This window comes from Lutra lutra, chromosome 13 (genome assembly GCF_902655055.1).
Source record: "Lutra lutra chromosome 13, mLutLut1.2, whole genome shotgun sequence".
In the NCBI taxonomy this organism is placed as follows: Eukaryota; Metazoa; Chordata; class Mammalia; order Carnivora; family Mustelidae; genus Lutra; species Lutra lutra.
In genome coordinates this window covers 81,741,550-81,764,437 of record NC_062290.1, presented here as the reverse complement: position 1 = coordinate 81,764,437, position 22,888 = coordinate 81,741,550, and the positions used below count along the sequence as shown (strand labels likewise).

The 22,888-nt window shown below is 44.1% G+C and overlaps 1 protein-coding gene across 7 annotated transcripts in view; it reads left to right on the top strand.

The window, feature by feature from the left end:
• The window catches only part of CDK5RAP2 (CDK5 regulatory subunit associated protein 2), a 171,797-nt gene that overhangs the window by 12,740 nt on the left and 136,169 nt on the right, over positions 1–22,888 (top strand). For 5 of the 7 annotated variants that reach the window (XR_007122225.1, XR_007122226.1, XM_047699453.1 and 2 more), the window contains exons 3-5: positions 1,332–1,399; positions 17,533–17,643; positions 21,158–21,234. Coding sequence is in view for 5 of the 7 variants with exons in the window: in XM_047699453.1 (XP_047555409.1) it covers positions 1,332–1,399; positions 17,533–17,643; positions 21,158–21,234 (256 nt within the window). In the remaining 2 variants the exon portion in view is untranslated. The remainder of the gene's footprint in view (positions 1–1,331; positions 1,400–17,532; positions 17,644–21,157; positions 21,235–22,888) is intronic. The other 2 variants (XM_047699454.1, XM_047699451.1) reach the window with 2 other exon arrangements.

Below are 22,888 nucleotides of genomic sequence, written 5' to 3'. Positions count from 1 at the left end.
TAGAAACCTAAGTCCAGGTGTGTTACCCCTCAGCTCTGGGCCCCCTGGGGGCTCCCTGTCCCAAGGCTGTGCGCAGTCTGTCCGCCAGCACCTCACATACCTCCTGTCCTGTGGTCACCTTTGTTTACTGCTGGTTCTCACGGGCATGGGGCTTCTCACTTTGCCCTTCTCTTCAGGTCTGCCCGATGGGCACCTTCTCAGTGCAAACTTCCTGATTTGGCCCTGACTTAAAATTGCAGTCCTCTCCCCAGCCTGGATCTTTCCAGTCCTTATCCACTTAAGTTTTCTCCATGGCCTTTCTCACCTTCTCACATCCTATGTAATTATCCTGTTATTTTGCTCATTTCCATCTTCTCTCTCAGCCAATCAGCTCCATTTGTTTGTTTCCTGATGTAGCCAGATCTAGAATTGTGCCGGTCAGAGAGTAGGCCCCCAGCGCATATTTGTTGGAAGGATGAATTCATTCATTGATGCCGTGCACGTTCCCCCAACGTCTGAACAGCGCCAGGCACTCTGTGAGCACGGTGCCAGTTTGGTTACCCGCCTGTCTTGACCCCTAGGTCAGAGCCTTTTGAGCACAGGCTCACTGTCTCTTTGTCCATTCTTTCCCCAGCACCTAGCATGACGCTTGGCACACAGTAGGTGTGTAATAAACGTTTGTTGGAAGAAAGGAACTGTGGAAAGCTTTGGGCATCGGCCAAGTCTGTAATCACCCTGAAGGGGGGATGGGCAGTTTCCAACCTGCTCCCTGCATTTGGAAGTAAAACTTATTGGAATGCAGCTTCCTTACTTAATGAATTGTCTATGACTATTTTTTGTGCTACAACAGAAGAGCTGACCAGTTGTGACAGATTTTGGGCTTTGTTTATGGCCTACAGAGCCTAAAATATTTATCGTCTGGCATTTTAAGGAAAAGTTTGCCAACCCCAGTCAGTTACCTCTGCTTCAGTCGCTGCCACGTGAAGGTGGTACACTGCGCAGCAGGAGAACCAAATGACAAGCCCTGAGGAAGTACATATCAGCACAGTTTGGCTGGGTCACATGCCTGGTGCATTTTTTGGGTTTGTTCTCGGACACGTGACACTGGGGCTACTTTAAATAATTTGTAAATATTTGAAATATAATGGTTTAGAGCTTTCCCTAGACTCAAGCCAGTAAATCACAACAGACAGAAAATGCCAGCAGGATATACTGTGGAAGCTGTTCTTGTCTTTTTTTTTTCTTTTTTTCCTTTTTTCTTTTTTTCTTTTCTGGGCTCTATTCCCTAATAAAGTTGCTGGGCAATTTGCATACCATGCCGTTTTCCTATGTCTGTTTTACCTTTTTTATAGTGCTCCCAAATGTGTCAGAAGAAACGGTGTCTCCCACCAGAGCACGGAACATGAAGGACTTTGAAAATGTAAGTGGAGATGCCAAATCATCTTCCCTAACAAACCACGTCTGCTGCCGCTGTCCAGCCGGGCCCAGGGGGAGCTGTAGTTCTCGAGAAGTGTCGAGGCTGGATAATGCCAGAGTCAGGGGCAGTGCTGTGTCTTGTGGGCATTCTCCGTGTGACAAGCCCATACCTATGCCGTGAGCCCTTTTGTACACGGGGCCAGACGCGGGTTCCGCCAGGATCAGCAGTTTCCAGCTTTGGGGAGTTTGGTGTCCTCCCCGTGTCCCGGACGTGAGCTCTTCCCAGACCGCCCAGTGAGAGGAGCTCACGTTTGCCAAAGGCTTCCCTGTAATATAAGGCATGTTACCAATGGCCCCCATTTAGTCCTTGCCAGAACTCTTTGAGATACTTATATTATCCCCATTTTACAGGTAAGAAATCATAAGCCTAAGACAGATTCGTTTACAGTCACATAATTCTTGAGTGGCAGAGCCGGGATTGGAATCCAGGTTTTTAAGGATTCCGTTACTCTTCCCAATGCCATGTGCCAGTGCCTTGCCTTTTACAGGCTTCATCTTTGTTGCTGTGGAAGGAGATGGGAGCAGCCTGTCCCCAAGGCTATGTACAGAGTGTCTGAGGATGGGTTACGTGGTGATGGATCTGGTTCCCGTGCTAAGTGTCTTCCAGCATCATGTTTTTCATCTGTTAGTGGAGGCGGCTTGTTGTCAAGGAACAGGAAAATAAGGTTATTTTCCCAATTCCAATTCTCCTTAACAAGTTACCTGTTCAGCGTGCTCATTTATCATGGGAAGGATTAGACCTTTCTTCATTTGTAGCCAAATGAAAGCCAGACTATGCAAGACACAGGAGATGTTTATCAGGGAGAAGATGGAGGACAGAGAGAAGGATGCTTCACAATTACGTTTCTCTCTCCCCAGTTGTCTTTACAGAACAGAGCGGTACTGTCTCTAGATTTAATTTAGAATACTCATTACTGCTAATAGTTATCTGCAAACCACCAGTGACCAATTGAAGAAATGACTTGTCAGATCTCTAATGGAAACAAGTAATTTCTGAGCTTTGAGTTGTTCTAATTTCAACCGTACAACCCGATCTATGCTGTGGGGTCTGGGGCCTCAAACAAATGAGATTTGATTATTCCACATCGTGTATAATTAAAACGTGCTCTGGTATTAAATGGCTGTTGCTGTTTTATCATAAGAGTAATAATAGCTGCTGTTTATTGAGCTCTGGCTCTGAGCTGGGCACGTTAAATGTTCAACTCTTCACGTGCGTTCCTTTAATATAAGAGCCGCTCCGCAAGATACAGAGTTATTTAATTTTTGAAGGGCACCATTTTGAATTTTATTTCTAGACGGAAAAACTTAACAGAATCTTGGAATGTTGGTTTCACACTTAATTGCCTGCCTTTTGAATGGGAAGGAATCTGAGAATTGAGTCCAGCCCTCATTCTGTAGGTAGGAGACAGCGAGGCCCAGCATGTGACATGCGGAGCTGCTCTGGGAGGCCATCTGTGCCACCTGGGGACCTGGGCTCTGGAGCCGGCTGCCTGCTGGGGGACCTTGGGCCAATTCCTTCATCTCTCTGTCCTTTGTCTCTGCCAGGAGCACAATCACAGTTTCTGCTGCTTCGGGCTGCAGTGAGGGCGGAGCGGGCGCGTGCGTGTGGGGAGGCCAAACACCGAGTTCGTTCTTTGTGTCAGCTCTTTCTCCTCACCATCGTGTAGTCCGCTCTTCTTTTCCTTAACTCTGCCACGGACTTAGGTCTCCCTCCCCTAGATGGGTTGCTGAGGACCTAAACATTGTTTTTCTTGAAGGTGAGAGGGAGCCTTCTGTGCTGATATGTTTTAGGATTTATGTTTATTCTTTATGACTGAGGTCCTTCGGCTGCTGTTCAGTTTTTATGGCATTAATATTTTTTATTGTAGCATTTTCCAGAGCAAATTCCGCTGTTGAAATGGAAATGACCAGAGTGTTCTCAGTGTCTCCCTTTCAAGTCTTTATGAGTCACTGAAATGTTCCATTTGGCCTGAGCTGCGCAGTGCATGATTTCTATGTAGAGGTGGTCTGAATGCTCTGTGGGATGCTTATAGGAAATGCTCTTGGCATTGAATGCTAATTTTAAAGTTAGCATGCATATTAAGGGGGGGCTGGAATACTTTTGATTTAAAGGGAAACTTAGGCTTCCTCTTATGCTCGTTCAGAGGCTGGGAAACTGAGCATCAGGGTCTGTTAGCTAATGTCTAGCAAGATCTCAGCCTCCTGGTTTTGTTCAGAGTTCATCAATTCATTGACAGATATTTTGAATATATGCTCTGTGCCAGGCTGTGTGCCCGGGACTAGGGAGTCTGCAGTAGATTAAGACCAGGACCAGGTAAGCGTCCCTGTCAGGAGGCTCACAGGCTGGTTGGGGAGATGGATAGGGAAAAAGTGCAGTGACAGAGGTAAGTACAGAGTGCTGTGGGGCACAGAGGAGGGCTCTGAACCTGGCCTGGGGGATTCAGGGAAGCCTCCCTGGAGGAAGCATTCCTCTAGTTGGGTCGTCAGGGACAAGGAGGTATTAGCCAAGGTGAGAGGACCAGGAGAGCATCCCAGGCACAGGGACTCAATGTGGGCAAGGCAGCACAGGAGTGCTGGGTGCAAGGAGTTTAGGGGATTGTAAGCTCCCTCTGTCTGGAAGGGGGCCATGTCCGGGGTCCTGAGACAAATGAGCCCACCAAAGAAGGCAGGGGTCGGGGGTCTTGTGTGTTACACTGCTTTGGTTGACCTTTGTCTTGAAGTTGAAGGGTTGCTGGTGGTGGATGTTAATCTGGGAGGGAAATGACCAGAATTGTGCTTTTAAAACCCCCCTGGGGTTGGTGCTGTGAGGAGGGAGCAGCCAGCCTGGTGGTGGGCTGTCGGTGAAGGGCTGCTGCGCGGGTGATGCTGGAGCCCGGGATGTGGTCAGGAGGGGTCGGAAAGCGGGCAGAGTCCCAGATCTGGGGGAGCTCCAGGCGCTCTGCAGCCCAGGGAGGGCACAGACTTACCCAGGCTGGGAAGCAGGTCTGCACGGGTAGACCTTTCCTCACTTCAGCATGTGAAAGCCACTTTCCTTCTTTTGGGTCTTTCGACTGGTGGTCTGTTGTCTCAGAGCCTCATTAGCTGAGGCTGTACTCACCGGTAGGGCAGGCCTTAGGGGAGGAGGCTGTCCAGTCGGTTTGGTCTTCAGTAGGAGCCTGTCTCACTGGTCCTTTCTAGCTGACAGTGTAGTAGGAGCTCCTGACCCGAGGAGGCCTGGCAGAGGCAGCATTTAGGAAAGGATTATGCTGTTGTGGTGAGACCTGTTCTGGATGTTAGAGTCAATCGATTTTTCTCTCTCGCTCTCAGAATTTTTCGGGTGATTAGGGAAGGCCCAGAACCTGGATCAGCATATCAGTTCATGTTGCTATCTTTATCTGTACATGGAAAGGTTGAATTCTGGCTTTTTCTGTGACTTCTAGACAGAGAATAACATGGGTAGCTTTCAATTTCTGTTAATACAGTGGATAGTCGGGGCGCCTGGGTGGCTCAGTGGTTAAAGCCTCTGCCTTCGGCTCAGGTCATGATCCCAGGGTCCTGGGATCGAGTCCCGCATCGGGCTCTCTGCTCAGCAGGGTGCCTGCCTCCTCCTCCTCTCTCTCTCTGCCGACTTGTGATCTGTCTGTCAAATAAATAAAAAAAAATCTTTAAAAAAGAAATACAGTGGATAGTATTATTTAATGACCAGTCGTTCACAAAGACTTGTATTAAAAGGGAAGGCTTGAAACGTAGTTCACATAATCTCTTCCTGTGGGTCATCCCAGGTGGTTTCTAATTTTTCACTCTTTTTTTTTTTTAAAGGTTTTATTTATTTATTTGACAGAGAGAGAGAGCTCACAAGTAGGCAGAGAGGCAGGCAGAGAGAGAGAGGAGGAGGAGGCAGGCTCCCCGCTGAGCAGAGAGCCCGATGCGGGGCTCGATCCCAGAACCCCGGGATCATGGCCTGAGCCAAAGGCAGAGGCTTTAACCCACTGAGCCACTCAGGCGCCCCTGATTTTTCACTTTTACGAAGCTCCGATGAGTATCCTTGTGCATATATCATTTTACGGTTCCAAGATGAGGTCCTTAGGGTAAATTCTGCGGCTCTTGTCTCACACCCACCTGCCCTGAGGTGCTGGTGTTCTTGTATCCGGGCCTTTAGTCCCTTCTGTTGGCAATTCCTGGTCTCAGCTGAGGCAGTTGGTCAAATTTAGTGTTTTACCTAGGAGGTTTGCATCACTAGATTTGTTCTGTGACATGTCTATGGGGAGTTACTTATCCCCAGAGAAGAGATGCCCTTGTCCTCCACCCCGTCCCGTTGGCCCTGCCTGGGAAGGTTTTCATGCGCCATGGTGTTTGGATATGACATGGATTGGAGAATGACCAGGAGGGGGCTTTAGGTCTTGCTCTGCCACTAACTGACCTATGAGCTCGGTTAAGTCATTTCGAGAAGCCCATCTGTAAACTGGGGCTGGTACTGTCTTTGAGTCAGAGTAGTCCTGAGGGTTTGGGAAGCATCTCCCGGGATGCCTGGCACACGGTGGGCACACAGTGGGCACACGGTGGGCACATAAATGCTGGTGTGTCATTCTAATCTGAGGACTGTTTATCATCGCCAACTCCCTCGGTTCTGGGGACATTGATAGGCCCCAGCAATGTTCAGTTTCTCTTGATCCATCTGTGAAATTTTTTTGATCTTGGAATGAAATCCTTAACTTCTTGCCATGGTCCACAAGACCCTGCCCTGTGTGATGGGCTCGTCCTGCGCTGCTGAGGTCAGCACCTGCCTGTCTCTCTTATGCCCTGTGCTCGGCCGCACGGGCTGCTCTCACTAACCCATGTGGGTAGGGCCTTCTCAGGTGCTCCTCCCTCTGCCTGGAATCCCCTTTCTCCCTCTCCTTGAGTGGCAGGCCCCTGCCCTTCATGTCTCAGTTTTAATGTGACCTCGTTAGACAGGCTGTCCCTAACTCCTTCCCCAAATCGCTAGAGACTCCCATTATTCTCTCTGATAGCAGGCACTCAGCACCCGGCCTTTTCCACTCTGGATCTTACAATTGTTTGTAATTATGTGTTTTATTTATGTACTTGCTTAACGTGTGTCTTCTCTACTCTCTCCCTGGTTCTCAGCAAACCTAACAGGTTGGTGGGCGCTCGATAAATGTTTGTTAACTAAATGAATGTATGACCTTATATAAGAAACCAGATCTGTAAATTTTGGTTGCCTTGTCTGTGACATGGGTAAATAATTTCTGTCACGTGCGGTTGTGATGGAGATGAAGTTAACGGACGCCAGGACAGCTCCTGGGGCCGCAGGTCTTCAGTCTGCGGGGGCGGCGGCTGTTGTTGAGACAGTGGCTGAGACTGGTAGTTGGAGCAGGCTGGAGTTTGTGATTGGGGTGGGCCACGCTGGGTTATAGTAGAGCAATCAGTAATGCAGGCAGGTGAGGCTAAGAAGGGAGAACAAGGGGTGTGATTCGAGCAAGGTAGGAGAACAAGAACTGTGTGGGAGGCGGGTCAGTGGACGTGGTTCAGGATGGTCTGTAGCTGGCCAAGTGGGTGTTGTGGCCGCTGTCCTTGGTGCTGGCTGTGTTCCAGATGGGACTTGCCAGCACCAAGGGCTGTGGGACTCAAGTTTGACTTGTGGCTGGTGGGCTGTCTGGTCAGTTAAGTGTAGGGTTCACCCTTGCTTACGGCTCGTCCTTGGCCTCCTGATTACCAGATTGAATGCTATATGTTCTCACACCTCTGCACGTCCTGCCCGTGCCCTCTAGAACCCGGCCAGATGGCGGGCTGGGCAGTGTAAATTTTTACAATCTTTTTGAAGGCCATTTGGAAAGAGATTTTGATAGTCATAAAAATAGTATTACTCTTGAGCCCAGTAATCTGTTTTGGGGAAATTTGTCCTAGGAAACAACCCAGTGGAAGGAAAAAGCTCTGTGTGTGAAGCTGTTTGTTGCCACATTGTGTACCATTGTGAAGAATTAGAAACAAGGGAATTGTATTTTACATTTTTTATCTCTTTGTCTTGCAACAAGTTCCCGAGGAAGGTATTTCACAGATGAGGTTGGAGAGCTCACGTGACTTGCCTGTGAGCGTGGTGTGTTGAGAAACTAAAAGAGGCAAATTTAAAACTGGTCTTTTTGATAGTAAAGCCTGTCCGCTTTCCAGGAGACCCACTGAAACCATAATCTCTCAGTAGAGGAATGGCTGAGTAGTTGGCTGTGAGCCAGTGCAATGGAACCTAGGGTGGTTATCTCACCTGATAATGATGAATAATTCTGAAACAACATAAAAAATACGTACGACAGACCAGCAGGCTGAAAAGGACATAAAAAGATTGGTTTTGTAATGTAGTTATATTCCAAGTGTTGTTTGGGGCTCAGTTTTTAAATTCTGTTATGGCTACAGTATTGTTTCTGAATAAACAGTTGTTTGCCTAGTAACGGTTTTCGTGATTTGAGGACATGAGGGAGAGAATTGGAATCAGAAACCTATTCCAAAGTGTCTTCTTCATTTTACTAACCTTGCTTAGCTGCTGCTGGTAGAATGATCTCACATGTTGTAATTTTGAGCAGAGGTGAACTTTGGGCAGCAAGAGGTCATGGTTTTTGTGATGTCTAGGTGAGTGGTCTAACAGTTTTTGGACTTTCAAAGAGCATAAAAAAACTGATGATGGCCCAAAGATCTGTTTATCGAGGGCTTGAGTGAGACATGGGTTCCTTTGAAAGCTGTCCTCTGTTTTCTGCCTGCCAGGTAACTCATCTCATTGTCACAACACTCCCATGAGGTAACTGATTTTTATCCTTATTTATGGATGAGCCAGCAGTGGCTCAAAGATGTTAAATAATTTTCCCAAGGTCACATGGCTCACATGTGGTAGCACTGGGAGGTCAGTCTTTTTCCAGTGACCCGAGGAAAGAGCCCTTTTGTCTTTGAAGGGCCTTGCTCTTTGCCCTTGCTGCCTTGAATCCAAAGATGACCTGGTGGGGTGAGCTTCAGCTCTGAGGGCCCAGACTCTTGCAGGTCACTGAAATTGATCACCAGAGTTAGGTGCCTCGCTCAGATTTCAGTAGAGGTGGGCCTGGGTGGAGTTGCCCTGGTTCTTTTTTATGTTGTTGGCTTTTGTTTTTCTTCCCTTCCTGATGGAGCTCTAGGCCAGGCAAGCTTTTGACGGGGAGTGGGAAGAAGCCAGAGTGACAGCAGCTCCTTCAGAGTCTGTCCTGCTGCTGAGCCTGGGGCCTCTTTCCAGCTTGGGAAAGCACCACCCATCATCATGTTGGGAGGTTTCCCATTTCAGATGACTGCAGTTTCACAGTCCTGGGGTTCCAAGGGCCGGGATGTGGCAAAGTACAGCTCATGTATTAGCTTATGTTTCAGCATTAAGTTTCTAAGTCATATTTGGTGGGTTTTATTTTGGGGGTGTTTGTTCCTACTATATGGTAAGCTGTTTTCAGTTTTTCCAGCTCAAGGGTTTTTTTTTTTTTCCCGACTTCTTATTGAATTTGATTCTCTTAAAGGGAAAAATACAAATGAGAAGATTATTAATATATTTTAAGTCCTTATGTCATGCTAGATACAATAGCAAAAATTCTAATTAATTTCTTTTAATCCTATAATCAGTCTCTGAGATAGGTATTCCTGTAATCTATAAAAAGGAATGGAGGCACACAGAAAAATGAACTTGACTGCGGCCATACACCTAACAGGGTGGTCTGGATTGTATTCACTCATCTGTTTATTCACTCCTTTAATAAATTTTGATGCAACAGCCACTGTGTTCCAGATACCGTGCTAACACCTCAAGGGAAATAGCCATGAGCAGATAGCCGACGTCCCTGTCCTCCAGAAGTGTAATATAGTCCTATACTCAGAGTGATAATGAATAATAGATGTGTAAATAAATGAGTACAGATTATAAAGAGTTCTAGCAAGAAAATTAAGAGTTCTGTGTTCAAGAGTGACGAGGTAGAGGTTGTAGAGATGGAGGCCACTTTTGATGGGGTGGTTAGGATGGGCCTCTGAACTGAGATGAGAGAGTACAGGACCGAAGCGGCCACCAAGTACTGCCCGGAGAACCAGGCGGCAGACAGGTTTGGTGCTTTGAGGACCAGAAAGAAGGCTAGTGAAGTGAGAACATGGTGCGTGAGGGACAGGATGATAATGAGGCTGGAGAGGAGGCGGGGTGGTCAGATCATACAAGTCTCGGTACCCATGGGAGGGAGTTTAATTCTAAGAGCGATGGTCAAAAATCAATGGTGTGATGGGAACCAGATCTGAATCTGAAGCCTGTGGGACTCTTCTTGTATCATGTTGCCTTCAAGAAATTCTTCTTCTTATATATATGTAGAGAGAGCGTGCGTGCGTGCTCACCTGTCTGTGCAAGTAAGTGGGGGATGGGCAGGGGGAGAAGGAGCGAGAATCTCAAGCAGACTCCCCAATGAGCGTGAAGCCCAACACGGGGCTCCATCCCACCACGCTGAGATCATGATTGGAGCTGAAACCGAGTCCGACGCTCAACTGACTGAGCCACCCAGGTGCCCCAAGAAATTCCTAAATGTGTCCATCCAGCCAGCCATGCAGCCATTGGGTATTTAGTAACTGTTTCTTAAGTTTCCGACTTAGAACGTACAAGGTGAGTGTGGCTCCCAATCTCCTGGAAATGGTGTGGTTAGAAAAGCAGGTTACCAGCTGGGGCAATGCAGTGTGATAACTGCTATTGTAAAGAAAGCAGAGGGAATGTGGAAACATGTAGAAGAGTCCCCAGTCCTGCGTAATGGGGCTAGTCAGGGAAAATCTCACGGGGGAAGTGGTATTAAGTGGAGAACAGGGCTGGCGTTGTTGTGGGAAAGATGGTGCCTCTAGTTGATTGTGTTCACTTGGGCCTATCTGGGCTTTGTATTAACCTTGTCAAGGCTGATTTACCTTTCTCTTGTTTTGTTTAAAACTCCTTTGCCTATAAATAGGACAAATATTCTTTGAAGTGTTGTTAAGAATTGTAGCAATGTGTACAATACAGGTGTTCTAAGTAACCTCCATAAATATTTTATTGCTAGCTGTGTAATAGAGTAAGGCTTCTCTTTATAGGAAGCATCTGGTGGGGTAGACTTTTTTGTTTGAATGTTTCATGTGCTGTTTCCTTAAAACATTTAAAGGGAGGCTTTAATGAACTTACCAATTGTTTATTACGCTGTTCTCGTTAGTGACAAAACAGAAAACCTAAGTGTTAACCAGAGGGCCAAGGACAGACAGTTTGATGCAGAGTCTGCTTAACGTTGTCTTTTATCCAGTCCGAAATATATATATATATATTTCTAAGATTTTATTTATTTGACAGACAGAGAGCACAAGTAAGCAGAGAGGCGGGTAGAGAGAGAGAGCGGGAAGCAGGCTCCCCGCCGAAGCAGAGAGCCTGATGCGGGACTCGATTCCAGGATCCTGGGATCACGACCCGAGCCAAAGGGAGTGGCTTAACCCACTGAGCCACCCAGGCGCCCTGTCCAAAAAATATATTTATTGAAAAGTATTATATGCTCTTACCAATTATTTTTTTAAAATGCTGGACTCCTCCCCCACCCTCCGGAGATGTATTAACATTCGAGTACAGCTACTACTATTTTACTGTATTTCATTTTAGTTCTTTAAAAATCAACTTTATTGAAATATAATTAAAATGAGCAAAATTCACCAGTTTTAAGTGTTGGATGAGTTGTGACAAGTGTGTACTCCTTTGTAAGCTGTCATAATCAAAATATACATATATATGTATAAAACATATAAATATGTGTTTTTTGGGGTATATATCTGTACAGTTCTAGGCTAATATAACCATCACCACAATTAGAATACAGAACATTCCATAATGCCAAAAAATTCCCTTGCGTTGTCTCTTTATGGTCAAGCCCTCTCTTTACCCCAAACCTCTGGCAACTAATGCTCTGGTCTCAGTCCCTATAATTTTGCTTTTTCCAGATGTCTTATAAATGGCATCATACAGTAACATAATCTTTTGAGGCTGACTTCATTCCCTTACCGTAAGGTCTTTGAAATTCGTTCATGTTGTTGTTTGTATCATAGTTACTGAGTATTAGTCCATCATACAGATACACACTTTATATATTCACCCTTTGAAGAACATTGGGTTCTTTCCAGGTTTTGGTGGCTCTTATTAAAGCTGTCGTAAACATTTGTGTACAGGTTTTTGGGTGAAAGTAGGTTTTCATTCCTCTAGGGTAAGTACCTAGGACTGGAATTGCTGAGTCATGTGCTAAGTGTAGATTGTTTTTTTTTTTTTTTTGGTGGGGAGGTGTAAGGAACTGCCGAACTCTTATGCAGAGTGGTTGTGCCATTTTTGTGTTCCCATCAGCAGAGTTTGAGGATCCCATTTGCTCCATATCTTCAGCAGTATTTGGTGTTCTCAATTAAAAAAAAATTTTTTAGCCATTTTTAACAGGTACTAAAACTCACTGTAGTTTTAATTTCTGTTTTCCTAATGACTGAAGATGTTGAAAATCTTTTCTTGTGATTATTTGTCATCTGTATGTCTTCTTCTGTGAAGTTCCTTTGAAAAATTTTGGCCTTTTTTTTTTCTTTTTAATTACATGGTTTTCTTATAATTAGATTTTGGGAGTTATTTATGTATTCTAGGTACAGTTCCTATGTTGGATTTGTGATTTGCATATATTTTCTCCCAGTAGGTAGCTTGTCTAATCATTTTTCTTAACACTGTTTTTCAAAGCAAATGTTAGATTCTGACAAAACTCAATTTATTGATCAAAAATTTTAAAGTGGATCATGGCTCTGGGGTGTTAGATAAGATCTCTGCCTAGCTCTGGGTCCCAAGGATTTCTCCCATCTATCCTTCTAAAAGTTAGATAATTTTATATTTTACATTTAGATCTATGATCTAATTTGAGTTAACTCTTATTTAAGGTATGATAGGTTGAGGCTCATTTTTTTTTGGCCAATAGATGTCTAATCATCAGATCAGATTTATTATTTTGTAGATTGATGTCCGGTTGTTCCCATGGCATTTGCTGAAAATGAAAAGACTAGCCTTTCTCCATTGAATTGTATTTGCACTGTGAAAAATAGTCCAAGGAAAACCTTGTTTAGAATGGAGTTAGAGGCCAGCAGAGGGGGCTTTCCGCCCTGTCACTTGTCAGTCTCTGAGCCGGCAGGAGGAGGAGCTCCTTGCTCCTAGGTACTTACTATCCCAGCAGGAGGAAGGAAGGTTTCTTATGCCCTGCAACAGCCCAGCCAATGAGACACTGTCACCCCCGGAGAAGCCACCATACTTACAGCTCCCAGTTTACCCCAGTGGACTTTTCAGCCCTTCCCGACTTACCCCTTTCCTGTGTAAAACAGCATTTCTTGCTTCTGTTCTCTGGACTGGCCTCTGGTTTCGCCACAGCTTTCTTTTTTTTTTTTTTTTTTTTTTTTTTAATTAATTAATTTTTTATTTTTTTCAGCATAACAGTATTCATTATTTTTGCACCACACCCAGTGCTCCATGCAATCCGTGCCCTCTACCATACCCACCACCTGGTGCCCCCAACCTCCCACCCCCCACCCCTTCAAAATTCTCAGATCGTTTTTCAGAGTCCATAGTCTCTCATGGTTCACCTCCCCTTCCAATTTCCCTCAACTCCCTTCTCCTCTCCATCTCCCCTTGTCCTCCATGCTATTTGTTATGCTCCACAAATAAGTGAAACCATATGATAATTGACTCTCTCTGCTTGACTTATTTCACTCAGCATAATCTCTTCCAGTCCCGTCCATGTTGCTACAAAACTTGGGTATTCATCCTTTCTTTTTTCTTTTTTTTTTTTTTTTTTACAGCTTTATAAACATATATTTTTATCCCCAGGGGTACAGGTCTGCGAATCGCCAGGTTTACACACTTCACAACACTCACCATAGCACATACCCTCCCCCATATCCATAACCCCACCCCCCCTCCCAACCCCCTCCCCCCATCAACCCTCAGTTTGTTTTGTCGCCACAGCTTTCTTGTCCTGGATTGCAATTCTCTGCTATTCCTGAATACACCCATCTTTTGCTGGTGGAAGAACTGGCAGTTTCATTTTTAGGGTTAATAGCAGCTTTGTCAAAAATCAATTAGCTGTAATTGTATGGGTCTATTTATGTAGTCTGCTTGATTGGATTCTTCTTGAAAGTTGTTTTCACCCATCTAGCTCTTTTCCTGTTCCATGTAAATTTTAGAATCAGTTTGTTTCCACCTACCAGAAATCCTGTGGGCATTTTGATTGGGATTATGTTAAATCTACAAATCAGTTTGCAGAGAATTGACATCTTTATTATATTGTCTTCCAATCCATGAATTTGGTAAATCTCTTCACTTGTTTAGGTTCTTGATTTCTTCAGCATTTTGTGGTTTTAAGCATACGTAATGTTTTATCAGATTTATATGTATAAATTTACATTTTTTTGGAGGTATTCTAAAATGGTATTTAAAAAAGTTCAGTTTCCAGTTTTTTGTTTCTAGTTTATTGAAATGTGCTTGGTATTTGCATATTGACTTTGCTAAACTCAGGAATTCTGGGATCTTTTTTGTAGCTTCCTTGCGATTTTCTTTTTTTTCTTTCTTTTTTTTTTTAAATATTTATTTATTTATTTATTTGTCAGAGAGAGAGAGAGAGAGAGAGCACAAGTAGGCAGAGTGACAGGCAGACACAGAGGGAGAAGCAGACTCCCTGCTGAGCAAGGAGCCAGATGTGGGACTTGATCCCAGGACCCTGGGACCATGACCTGAGCCAAAGGCAGCGGCCTAACCAACTGAGCCACCCAGGCGTCCCTTCCTTGCGATTTTCTACGTAGATAATCATATTGCCGTCGGATAAGGATGCGGTTTATTTCTTCCTTTCCAAACTGGATGCCTTTTATTCCTTTTCCCTCGCCTTATTACACTGTCTAGGACTTCAAATGCAATGCTGAATAGGAATTGTGAGAGTGGATATCCTTTCCTTGTTCCCAGTGTTAGGGAAGTAGCATTGCTTTTCATCTTTAATTAAATATGTCGTTTGTAAATGTATGGGTTTTTTTTTGTAGATGCTCTTTAGCAGATTAAAGAAGTTTCCTTTAATTCCTAGTTTGCCGAGTATTTATCTTGAGTGGCTTGTTGGGTTTTGTCAGATGCTTTTTCTGCATCTGTTGATATGATTATATATTTTTTCTTCTTAGTTTTTTAGTCTGGTGGATTACATGGATTGCCTTTTGAATGTTGAATTAGCCATATATTCCTGGGATAAATCCCACTCATGATGTATTAATCTGCTTTTTCAATTTGCTAAAATTTAGTTGAGGATTTTCCATCTATATTCATGAGTGACTTAGTCTATAGTTTTCTATAGACTATAGTAATGTTTTTGTCTGGTATTGGTATTGGGGTAATGTTGCCCTCATAAAACAAAGTGGGGAAGTTCCCTTACCTTCCGTTTTCTGGAAGAAATTGTGTAGAAATTGTATGATTTCTTCTTTAAATATTTGATAGAAATTGCTACTGAAATCATCTTGTTTCAGAATTATCTTTCCTGGAAGGGTTTTAATTACAAATTCAATTTTTAAAATAGATACAAGACTATTCTGGCTATCTGTTGCTTCTTTGGTGAATTTTGATAATTTGTGCTTTTCACAGAGTTGTGTTATTTCATCCGAGTTGTCCAATTTATGTGCATAGAGTTGTATGCATTTTTCTCTTACTATCCCTCTGCTGTGGGAACTGTAGTGATAACCTCTCTTTTGTTCTTCGATATTAGTAACTCATGTCTTCTCTTTTTTTCTTCGCCAGTCTTGCCAGAGGTCTGTCAATTTCATTGATCATTTGAAAGAACCATCTTTTCAAGAAGGCTTTCTTCTGTTATCTTTCTGCTTTCCATTTTATTATTTTCTTTTTTTTTTTTTTAAAGATTTTATTTATTTATTTGACAGAGAGAGATCACAAGCAGGCAGAGAGGCAGGCAGAGAGAGAGGAGGAAGCAGGCTCCCTGCTGAGCAGAGGGCCCGATGCGGGGCTCAATCCCAGGACCCTGAGATCATGACCTGAGCCGAAGGCAGCGGCTTAACCCACTGAGCCACCCAGGCGCCCCACCATTTTATTATTTTCTGCTCTTACGTTTAGTAAATCTGTCATTTTGCTTGCTTGGGGCTCTTTTGCTCTTATTATAGTTTCTTAAGGTAGAAGCTTAGATTGTTGATTTGAAACCTTTCTTATTTTCTAACACATTTAATCATATAAATTTTCCCCAATCACCATTTTAACTGCATTCTACAAATTTTGATATATTTGCATTTTGATTTAATTCAAAATATTTTCTGATTTCCTGTGAGACTTCCTCTCTCACCCATGGATTGTTTAGAAATGTGTTATTTAATTTCTAAGTATTTGGGGATTTTCCATTTTCTTTGTTATTGATTTCTAGCTCCAGTTTATTATGGTCAGAGAACATGGTTTGATTTCAGTTATTTAAATTTGTAAGCTATGTTTTACGACCCATGATATCTGTGGGCGTATCCATGAACAAGCAAAGTGTACCTATGGAAAAGTTGCAAAATTGCCCAACAACCAACCGTATATACCATGTCTAGGTTCATAAATTAATATTTTGCTTCATTCTCTTTTTCTCTTCCTTCTTACTTGTTAGAGTTAAGTGCAGACATCATGACAGCATCCTTAAGTACAGAACATGTATTTCTTACTTAGGACATTCTCCTGCAAAATCATAATACTATTACCTAATACAAAGTTGTTGCTCAGATTCCCCCACTTGGCCTCACGGAGCTTTTTTCTTTTTCTTTCTTTTTTTTTTTTAAATTCATGAGTTATTGTATGTTTTCATTGCACTTCATAATCATGCCTCCGTTACTTCTATTTATTAAAAAGAATTCCCCAACCATTTTTGCCTTAAGATTGTTGTTAAGATTTTTGAAGGGGCCCCTGGATGGCTTAGTTGTTAAGCATCTGGCTTTGGCTCAGGTCATGATCCCGGGGTCCTGGGATCGAGCCCCACATCGGGCTCCCGGCTCAGCGGGAAGTCTGCTTCTCCCTCTCCCACTCCCCTGCTTGTGTTCCCTCTCCTGCTATCTCTCTCTGTCAAAGAGATAAATAAAAATCTTTAAAAAAAAAGATTTTTGAAGAGTTCAGGCTTGTTATTTTGCTAATATCCTTATATTTGGCTTTGTCTGGCGGACTCCTTAATTGAGTGCAGGCTGAAAGTTGTGGGCAGGAACATTTTAAATGAAGTTGCTGCTTTCAGTGATTTATTTCAGGAGGCACGGCATGTCAGTTTGTCGCACTACCGGTGATATTTAATATATTCCCTTGATTGAGGTGGTGTCTACTGGATTTCTAAATTGTACCAGTACCAGGGCATCCAGGTGGCTCAGTCTGTTAAGCATCCGGCTCTTGATTTCAGCTCAGGTCGTGATCACAGGGTTGTGGGATCGAGCCCTGTGTTGGGCTGTGTGCTTAGCGGGGAGTCTGCTTGAGATTCTCCTTCCCCCTCCTCCCTCTCCCCATGCATGCTCATGTTTTATGTCTCTCTCAAATAAGTAAATTTTAGAATAAATAAATAAATAGTAATGGTAGCTTTTCCTTTTGTAATTAACAAGTCATTTTGGGGCAGTATCTTGAAGCTGGGTGAATATCGTGCTCTCCAGTGATCTTTTATCTGATGCTTTTAGAGCTGGTGATTCTTACCTGAATCAGTTGTTACTGTAGTGGTGGTCTTCTTTTCCTTTTATCCTTGTACATTTATTTACTGTATTTCTTTTGTAAAGAAGAGATTTGCCTCTTTCTTTCTATTTTCTTTTCCTTTCTTTCCTTACTTATTACCAATGTGGAGACATGAATTCTTTCCTGTCACTATCATTCCAGCGCTCAGCTCGTCTTAAATTTGGCTCGTGAGAACGACTCACTCCTAGGTTGGTACAGCTGCGCGAGAGGGAAGTTTTCTGTAGGATTTAACATTTAAATCCCAACATTAAATCCTTAGGCCTTCCTTAGGCCTTAGGACCTGTGGGGGTTAATGCAGGTACCATGCTTTAGAGCTTGCTTTTGATAACCCTTCTGTGCTTATTTTCCAGCAAATCACTGAATTGAAGAAAGAAAACTTTAATCTAAAGCTCCGCATCTATTTCCTGGAGGAAAGAATGCAACAGGAATTTGACGGCCCAACCGAGCACGTCTATAAAACTGTGAGGTCCCACTTCTCACCACCACCCCCGGTGTCTTTGCTCATAGTTCTTCCCAGCAGAAATTTGATTAATGTTTGTTCTCAGAGTGAGCCTGAATAGACAGAGCTGCTTTCATTTAATTTGAATTGATTATGGGCAGCATAAAGACAATAGGATGACCTTAATATTAAGCAAAGAGATACAAGATTAATTTTAAGGGAATCTTTTCTCTCGTTTTAAAATCTGAATTCTGATCTACTGTCTTTATCTCCATTGCCTTTTCTTAATTATTTATAATTTAGGCAAAAGCAGTGAAGTGGTGGAATGTCTTTGGAATTGCAGATTGCCGGTAACTGCTGTTACCAACTAACCCGTGTGACCAGAGGCAGGACACCTCAGCTCCCTGGGCTTGCTTTCAGGGGGAAGTGATCATCCCTCTGTCACAGAGTTGTTGGTGTGGATTAGAATGAGATGACAGACGAAGAGCCCCAGCACACAGTCAGTGCTTGACAATTGTCATTCTTGTCTTACCGAGCTTCCCCTGGCAGCCCAGACTTAGGACTGTCAGTTTTCTGTGCTGTGACTCTTCTGGATTCCTTGTGTGCTTGCTTGTAAACTGTCAGAAAAACGTCTGTTCCCTTCTAAAGTCTTGACCTGGGGGCCTCCGCCTGAGAGTGGAGAACAGAACTTGGCTTTCGTGAAAAGACATGAGCACGAGCAATATTTCAGTGCCCAGTTTTTGGCTTTCTCTAGTAGTTTAGCCCTCGGCCTGGGAATTGGTCCATCTTTTCTCCTCTGAAGTTCGGACCAGTGGAAACTTTTGGAGGGAGAAAAGGACCTCTCTTTGAGTTTCAGCAGATGAACTTAAATGAGCTTTTCTTGAAGAGGGATCGTATTGTGCTTCTGAGCTTTTCCAAGAATTGAAAAGCCCCCTTGTCCCTTAAGACGGCTTTCTTTTTTCTGTAGTGTGGGGGTGGAAAGGCAGTGAGAATGTCTCCTTTTCTGGAAGGGAGTGAAGATGCAATCACAATTTGAAGGAAAGACCAATAGCCTAAAACATTTTCTATGTAAGTACGGTTACATACTTGTGGGCAATATAGGAGCCAAATTGTGTTAGTTGCTTGTTCTGTGTCAGGCACTGTCCCGGGCGTTGATACATTCATCATCTTATTTTAATTGTCAGGACAGCCCTGTGCAGTGGAGATTATCCTCATCTTACAGAAAAGGACACTGACATTCAGGGAAGATCAGTAACTTGCTTGGCGTCACATAGCTACTATGAGAGGTGGATTTTGCACATAGGCCTGCTGACCTTATTGTCCTATGCTGTTTAGCCTTTCTTCTTTTTACATGGCTTGAATAGATGACCTGATTTAACTGCACTTTTATTTCAAGGTTTTGGATAAGTACATGGTTCGAAATTCAAAAAGCATCAGAGGAATACACTAAAAAGACTTTCATCCACCCTTGTCTCCTAGTTCCCCAGATCTAACTGATATTATTAATTATTTATGCAGAGGAATTTTATGTATATACAAGCGTGTGTGTGTGTGTATGTGTGTGCGTGTGTTTGTATAAATCCCCTTTTTACATAAACGCAGGCATGTCCTGTTCTGCACCTTGCATTTTTCCTTAACACTATCTTGGATATCATTCCTTAACCGTGGTTTGAGAGCTTCTTCATTCTTTTTTATAATGGTATTCCATTTTCAGTTTGTACGGTGTGACTTGATTTGTGGTTTGGAAACTTCCTATCATGTGCATGAATTTATAACTTGAGAGATTGGGCTTGAGAAAAATAGCCTAGTGGACACATGAGCCCTCCATCCTGTTAGATCCCTGGCTTGGGTGCTAGTTAGTTCGTCAGAAAGCAGTGTAGAAGATCTGGTGTCAGTTCCCACACAGAAACCCCCTGCCCTTCCTGGAGCAGAAAAGGAACCCTCTTTCTGAAGGGTTTTCACAAAATGCAGTTGAAGACCAATGCACTGGCATGTAGTATCCTTTCTTCGAAGATCAGCCTCTTTTAGAAAAAGTTCGGCCTCACAGATGACTTGTTCAGCTCTTGTTGTTGACAGCGAAGAAAATCTTGAGCGCTGTCTGCCAGGCCCTTCTCATCTGTTAGCTCATTTGCCCCTCGCATCCCCTGTGTCAGGTGGGCTTGTGTCATTCATTTGACGCTTGAGTGGCCTGAAAGGACACATTCTGCTTTCTTCCCTCCTGGACTTGTGCTTGCAAGGACGAGTACAGGCTGGTGCTTCCAGTTTTGTGTTTGATGCTAGCATGAAGCCAGGGCTTGTGTCTGCCTTGTTTACCATGGTGTCCCCAGTGCTGAGCCCCATGCTCAGCCTGTCCCAGGTGATTGGGATATGTCTGGGACATGACAGAAGGAATTCATGAGCAGCTGCTGACTTAGGACAGTTTCCTCCTGGTAAAGAGGGGAGGCAGCGTTTGAATCCCTGTCCTCGTTGATGGATTGGTGTTCATTCCTGCTGACTTCTCATTCTGGGGTCCTCGTTCCCCCAGGGCTGCTTGGAGAAAGGTGAGGGTGTGTCCCCTGAGATGGTAAATTTTCCTGGAAATGGGGTTTTTATTTAAAATAATATGCATGTATTATGGAGTAGAATATAAAATTGTTAAGAATTATTAAAACCAAACAGGAGCAAGATCTCAGAGAAATCTTGGGTTTATAGCAACCCCGTTGCAAACTACATACTCAGACCCCAGTCTCTCCTACTTGAGTTCATCTGATATTCTGTCTGCAATACACTTGTGGACCAGTTTGGGCGGCCCGACCCTGCCCCGCTGTCTCACATTGCAGTCTCTTTGCCAGAGAGTCTGTCTTTGGATTCCCGAGTGAGTTAGAAGCCCATGGCCATGTGTGACTCCCCTCATTCCAGTCCGTTAAGAGGTGGGTGGTTGGTTGGAGAGCACCGTGGTGTCCCTTATAGGCAGCTTGCCCCATGCAGTCATGGCTCTTTGGATGAGCCATGAGATCATGAGATCTCACACTGGAACATGATGGGCGGTGATGTGACCTCCCAGTTATCCATCCACATGTTGTGGCGTTTTTTTTTTTTTGTTTTTTTTTTTTTGTTTTTTGAAGCTGTAACACATTCCCACTGCTACAGCCCCCACAAGCACGATTGTAAACAACCAGAAGTAATTGCCTTGGAATGGTAAAAGCAAACTGCAGAATTGCTTGTAAATTTGCTTGGCGGAGGGCAAACAATTTTTAAATCAGCCTCACTTGTATGACATTTATGCCTCAGTGTTTGAATGCTCTGGCTGTTAGAAGCTTGGAAAATTTACATAATTGTTCCAAGTCTTGAGAAACCCAGAGCTTTCTTGTGAGACCACCAGTGTTTAATAATTCCCTTCTCCCTGTGCCCTGAAGCTAATGAGGTTTTGAATCTAGCATCTGCCTATTATAAGCATCATGTAAGTTAGTCTGTGCTGAAAGCAGTTTCCCCACTGCAGACGTTCAGGTGTTCCGCATTTTACATTGTTTCTTTTTTTTCCTGATCTTGACTGGAAGAACATTGAACTCAAGGTGGAAGTAGAGAGTCTGAAGCGGGACCTCCAGGAAAGAGAGCAGCTGCTCATCAAAGCCTCGTGAGTACCTGTTGTCCTGTCACCAGCTTGCAGGGTGCTTGGGGTCCCGGTGGCGAAGGCTGGGTGGGTCAGTAGAACATAGCCGTGCACTTTCTAGGCCAGTTTGCTCTCGCTGGACCCCAAGGACGCCGAGGAGGTGTTTGCTTTTATTTAATTATTTTTCAACAAACTTTGAAGTGTAATATAATGGGGAAAACGATCCCATCTTAAGGGTACAGTGTGATGACTTTTCAGTAAGCAAACACAACCCATGGGGCCACCATCCAGATAAACCAGAACATCACCAGTGCTCCAGGAGTCACCTTTGTGCTCCCAGAACTTAGCCTTCTCCACCGGGATAACCACTGCGCTGACCACCGATAGCATCAGCTTAGTTCTGCCTGTTTTTGAACTTTATAGGAATGGAATCGTGCACTGTACACACACCCTTTTGTGCCTGGCCTCCTTCCTCAGCACCATGTATGTGAGATCCATCCCTGTCCTGAATTCTAGCAGTAGCTCATTCATTTTCATTGCTGTGGAAGCTGGAGGGGCTCACAGGGGTCCTGAGTGAGGTTGGGGCGCAGAGGGTCGGGCTTTTTTCAGAATAACTCATTTCTGTATCTGTTCAGCGCACTGGGGTTTCTTGTAATATTTTGTTTCAAAAAGGTGTCCTGCTTAAAACTAACCATTTGAAAACTGTTATTTCAGTTAATCACATAATTAATTGAAATATTGATTGAACAATAAGTCCAGCTTAAAGAATGCAGTCTATGACTTGATTGGTTATCCATCTATTCATAAATACTTACCGCGTAATTGTGCTGTATACTGCGGATCTGCAGAGCCCTCTGCTCGTGTCAGCAGCTCAGCAGAGCCCGGGGAGGTGTATAGCACGCCTGGAGTCTCATGGAGGCACAGGGGCAGAGGGCGTCTGGGGGTCCAGGACCTCAAAATGTACAGAATTTTGCTTGGTGAGTGTGGACCAAGACTTCCCAGGGCTGACCCACTAAGGATGTGGCTGAAAGCTTAGGTGAAAATGCCTCATCTGTCACGGGAGCCAAGCTCCTGCTGTATGTGGTGGGCCAGGAGCATGGCACCTTCGGTTTAGGATGGAGCGGCACTGCTCTGGGCCTGGCCCTGTGATTCCTTTCACTGCCGCGCCGCTGGCCGCTGGAAGCTGGGCTGCTGCTGGCTCTAAGACTAGAGGTTCCCAGGGTCCCTGAGTTATGGCGGCCTTGCACACGTGGTATTTTCTGAACAAGTCAATGAATAAGTGAGTGATTGAACGAGTAAACTAGACTGATAAGTTTTTGTTTTTTTTTTTTTTTTTGGTTTCTGTTGCTATTTTCCTGCTATTCTTGTTTTCGTTTTGAAGCACAGCATCTCTCTGGCAGGAGGTCAGATTGACTTTACCATGTCGGAAGCCAGTAGGAGAGTTTGAGCTTGGTCTGTTTTTGTCCCCGCCCGCTGCAGGTCATGGCTAGGACTTGTTCGCAGGCGTGCACCTGTAGGAACCCAAACCCATGAGGATGGTGTGCTCTTTTCCGTGCCACACACAGGGCCGAATGGTTTCAGGGCTCGTGCACGTGTTTCTGTTCGTAGGTTCCCAAGTCACCCAAACAGACCTTTTTGGGTCTGTTCGGTTTTATTAATTTATCTAGAAAATATTTAC